We start from the raw sequence: 5,000 nt of genomic DNA, 5'->3' as shown, positions 1-5,000 counted from the left end.
CCCTCCTCCCCCCCCCACACTTCTAGCCTAGCGTAACTTCTTTATCCCGCTATCTCATATCTCTCTTACCCCCTAACCACTCTCGTCTACTCTTACCTCATCTAATTCCCTGCCCCTTTCTCATTCTTTTCCTTCCTGTTTCTTACTTACCCGTCCTTCCTCATCCTCCCTCCACCCACTTTCTCCTCTACGCCCGCTGATTGCTCTGCGACCCCCTCTTGTCATTTTGGTCCTTAACTACAAAGCCTTCCTTTAGATTCTCCTCATTCACACCCTCGCCCCTTCATTTCTCAGCCTCTCCCTCTATCACTGTTTTTTGTCCTCTCCCCTCCCCCCTCCCCTATTCGCTCCTTGTCGCTCTCCTCTCGCCCTCCATCCTTTCTCTCCCCCTCCGGTCTTCCCCACCTAGCCCCGCCGTCTGAGCTTCTCCACCTCCCCCTCGCCTTCAATTACCGCTCCACGACCTCGCTCTTCTCTTTCACCTCTTCCATATCATCCTTCCACCTACCTGTCTGCCCACCCATCCTTTCTCCTCGTCTTCCTTTCTCTCTCCCTGGCTACACAACTCGTCTTCACCACCTCTTCCACTTTTATATTTGTCTTTTTTCCTGTCCCCCCCTCTCACAGTTCCGCCCTCACCTTTCCTTCCGCGTATACCTGCTCACCTCTTCTTACATTTTCTTCTGCGTACCCTTACCCTTACTTCTACCCTCCCCTCTTCTCTGCCTTTCCCCCCCTGTACGTCCCCTCCCCTTGAATCCCCCCTTCTGTCCCCCAACCTCCCCCTACCCGCATATGCCCGCCCTCGGCTTCCGCTTACTCTCTTCTCTCTCTCTCCACCCCTCGTGCTCGATCCCACCTTCGGCTTCTATTCCCCCCCTTCCCCCCGTACTTTCCTGCTCCTCGACGCGAATCGCCGCGCGGAGGACAGCCTCGCCATTGTGCCCGGAGGGACCGCCACCCCTCCGCTCCGCTCTCTCCGGGCGCGCTCCTCTCGTCCAACTTGTGCAAGGCTGCCACTTCTCTTACGTTCACCCATTCCACTCCTCTTTGTCCGCCTCCCCGACCCCGCGCTCATCGTCTCCTCACACGTCCTCTCCCTCGCTCCCCGAAGCCGCCCCCTCCTCGTCCGCTGCGGCTCTACCTCTTACTCTTCTTCCTCTCTCGCGGGCGCGACCCGCCCTCCGCGCGCATCTGCCGTTCTCTTCGCTCAACTGCTCTCTGTCGTCACTCTCCCTTCCGCGCTCTTCCCTCGGTCTCACCGGCTCGCCCTACTTACTTCTCCCTCCCCATGGCCTCGCGTGCTCCCGAACGCTTCTCTCCTGCGCGTGCTCTACCTCCTCTCTCACTCTCGCTCCTACTAGTCGGCTTTCCTCCTCCTGCCCTCACCCCTCCTCCTCTGTGCTGTCTCCCTCTCTTCCCCGCTCGCGCGTCGCCCCGCCTCTCTTTCTCATCGCCCTTCTCCGCTCCTCTCTCTTCCCGCCCTCCTGCCCTCCACATCCCCTCTCATATCTCTTTTTCCTACCTGCGCTTTCCTTTTCTTCGCTCCCTGGCCGTTCTCTTTCTCTCACCAAACCTCTTTTCCTGGTCTCTTCCGCCTTCCATTCTCTCCCCTCCTTTACTTCTCTCTTTTCTTCTATTCTTTCTCTCCTCTCCTGCTCCTCTCGCTCCTGTCCTTCTCCCTCCGCTCGCTTTCTTCTCTGCCTTCCCTCCCTGGCTTGCTACCTTCTCCTCTCTTCCTTTTCTTGCGACTTTTCTCTGTCCCGCCTTCGACTCTGACCTCTCCCCCCTCCATGTCCCACACCCCCTGCTTCAACTCACACTATCCCTCTCGCTTCTCTCTCTCTCTCTCCCTCCGTTCTCTTCTCTCTACTCTCTCTCTCCCCCCCCCCCCGCAAACATACCCCCCCCCCAAAACCAAACCACGACGGTGTCTTTTAAAAACCCCCCCCCACCCCAAACAACAATACTAAAAAACCCCCAACACCACATCAAACATACCCCTCCCCCAACCCCAAACCACCACAAACACCAAAAACCAACAAACAACCATAAACCTCAAACCAACCAAAACACCACAACACAAGAAAAACACAAAAAACCTCACACAACACCAAAACCCCTCACACCACAACTCAACCCACCACCCCAACACTCAAAACACCCCGAACCAAACACCATACAACCACCCACACCCCCAACCCCCCACCAACAACACAAAACCCCAAACACCCACAACAAAACACCCCCAAACAAGACCTCCTTATTATTCCCGCAACCCAACCCGAGCTATCCCTTCCTCCACCATCACCCCAACCTGTAATAATCATTAACAATTAGGAAAACAAACAAACAAACAAAAAACAACAACGGAATAGCGAGAAAAACATAATCAAGAGTGACATGAGACTCACTCTATGTAAATGACCGGGTTGATTGGTTGATTCAAACGATTAACAACTGGATTGGTTGGATGGCTGGTTGAATAGATGATTAGGAAACCGAACTGAATCAATGACTGGTGACTGGAATGATTGGTGACTGAGCTGCTTGGTTGGATAATTGGTTGAACTGAAATGAATTTGTGGTTGTGATTGGTAAACTGGTAACTGGAAAGATTGGTGACTGAGTCGATTGGTTTGAAAGAGGAATGACTGGCGAACCGAAATGAATTAGTGACTGTGATCAGTTGATTAAAAAAGAAAAGGCTTGTAATTGGAATAGTTGGTGGCTGAATGGTTTGTCTGAAATGGTTATTTTGAGTGACTGTTAACTGAATTCCTCGTTGGTCAGTTCAAAAGAGGGGATTTTAATAACTGTGAACCGAGATGTTTGATGGTTGATTGTAATAACTGTAGACTTTTTTTTTAAAAAAAACAAACATGATTTTGTATTTTGAAAATAGGGCGCTGGAATAGAAAATGGAAGAGGGAAAGAGAAGAGAAGAGAAAAACAGGGGGAGGGAAAAGAGGAGGGGGGAAAGAAGAGAAAGGGTGAAGACTAGAATCAAAGGAAGTACAAGGAAAGATAAAGATTGAGAAAAAAAAAAAAAGGTGAACAAAGGGGGGCGAAAAAAAAAGGAAAAAAAACTGGAAACGGGAGGGAGAGAAGGAGATGACACGCGGAGATGGCTAGAAAGAGCGAAGATAGCGTCCAGCGCGCGCGCGCGAATGCACCAAGGGACGACCCTGTTGGGGCGCCTAGGCTTCCCCCCCCCCTCCCAGCCTGCGCCCGTCGCGCGCGAGGCGCTGGTGGCCGGAGTGGGTTCGCGGCTCTTGGACCGCCCCATGCCTCGTTGTGCGGCGTCTGCCTCGTACTCCCCCCTTATCCTCTGACGCGGCCGCCCACGTGGGGGGGGTGGTGTGTGTGGACCCCAACGCTTCCGGCGCCCTGTGCAGGCGCCCTCCTCTTCCGCCGCGGCGCGTCCTCGCCTTGGCCCCCCGACTTCTCCCTCCGTCTGCCCCTCCGGCTGCGCCCCCCTCCCCCCTCTCCAGTCCATCCTGCTCCCTTCTCCACCCCACCACGCCACAAACCCCCACTCCGCGATGGCCCCCCCTCCGCACGGCGGCCTGGCGCTGCTCAACCGCGGCCTTCCGTCTCTACCGCTGCCCTCTTGGTCCCGGGCGCCTTGCGGTGTTTGTGCTACTTCGGTTCTTTCTTTCCACCGCACCCTTAGTTCTATCTTCGCCACCCCCCACCCCATGCAGATACCTCCATAACCAAAAACCTACCCCGCTAACCACCCCCCACGCGAGAGCCATCAACGCTAACCCTACAGGTTTTTACACTCCCGGCTTCAGCGAGAGGGCGGGACTGTGGGGGGTGTATGTGGGCCGGGGGGCTCTGTGGGGATCGAGGCGGGACTTCCTGGTTGGGGGAGTGGTAAGGGAACTGGGGCAGGAACTACGTAGGGGTTGTGGGCCGTGAGGGACGTGACCCTGTGGGGCATGTGGGCGGGGAACACTGTGGTGGTGTGGGCGGGGACTGAGGGGGTGTGGGGGCGGTACATGGAGGGGCTGTGGGCGGGCCTTTGGTAGGATAGAGTGGGTGTGGCGGGACTCTGGGGTATGGTGGGCGGGACCGTGGCTGGGATTGTGGGTTGTGGGCGGGACTATGGGGGTGTGGGCGGGACTGTGGCTGGGATTGTGGGGGTGTGGGCGGGACGATGGGGTGTGGTCGGGACTGAGGGGTGTGTGGGAGGGACTGATTGGGGTGTGGGCGGGACTGTGGGGTGTGTGGGCGGGATGTGGGGGTGTGGGCGGGACTGTGGGTGGGATTGTTGGAGTGTGGGCGGGACTGTGGGGTGTGGGCGGGACTGTGGCTGGGATTGTGGGGGTGTGGGCGGGACTATGGGGGTGGTGGGCGGGACTGTGGGGTGGGATTGTGGGGGGAGTGGCGGGCGGGACGATGGTGTGGGCGGGACTGTGGGGGTGTGGGCGGACGTGTGGGGTTGTGGGCGGGAATGTGGGGGTGTGGGCGGGACTGTGGGTGGGATTGTGGGGGTGTGGCGGGACTGTGGGGGTGTGGTGGCGGGACTGTGGGTGGGATTGTGGGGGTGTGGGCGGGACTATGGGGGTGTGGGCGGGACTGAGGGGGGGGAGGTGGGGGTGTGGGCGGGACTATGGGGGTGTGGGCGGGACAGTGGGGGTGTGGGCGGGACTGTGGGGGTGTGGGCGGGACTGTGGGGTGTGGGTGGGATTGTGGGGGGTGTGGGCGGGATTATGGGGGTGTGGGCGGGACAGTGGGGGAGTGGGCGGGACTGTGGGGGTGTGGGCGGGACTGTGGGTGGGATTGTGGGGGTGTGGGCGTGACTATGGGGGTGTGGGCGGGACTGTGGGGGTGTGGGCGGGACTGTGGGGGTGTGGGCGGGACTGTGGGGGTGTGGGCGGGACTGTGGGTGGGATTGTGGGGGTTGTGGGCGGGGACTGTGGGGGTGTGGGCGGGACTGTGGGTGGGATTGTGGGGGTGTGGGCGGGACTATGGGGGTGTGGGCGGGACTG

General features: G+C 58.3%; 1 protein-coding gene across 1 annotated transcript in view; it reads right to left on the bottom strand.

Moving 5' to 3' along the window:
- Positions 1-3,796: 3,796 nt before the first annotated feature.
- Positions 3,797-5,000, bottom strand: part of LOC125035929 (extensin-like) — a 4,457-nt gene continuing 3,253 nt past the window's right edge. The window contains exons 3-4 of the mRNA XM_047628241.1: positions 4,407-4,535; positions 3,797-4,111 (exon numbers count right to left, since the gene is read on the bottom strand). Of these exons, the coding sequence (XP_047484197.1) occupies positions 3,797-4,111; positions 4,407-4,535 (444 nt within the window). The remainder of the gene's footprint in view (positions 4,112-4,406; positions 4,536-5,000) is intronic.

This window comes from Penaeus chinensis, chromosome 20 (genome assembly GCF_019202785.1).
Source record: "Penaeus chinensis breed Huanghai No. 1 chromosome 20, ASM1920278v2, whole genome shotgun sequence".
NCBI lineage: Eukaryota > Metazoa > Arthropoda > Malacostraca > Decapoda > Penaeidae > Penaeus > Penaeus chinensis.
The sequence above is the reverse complement of the archived record's forward strand: the minus strand, read 5'-3'. Positions and strand labels throughout refer to the sequence as shown.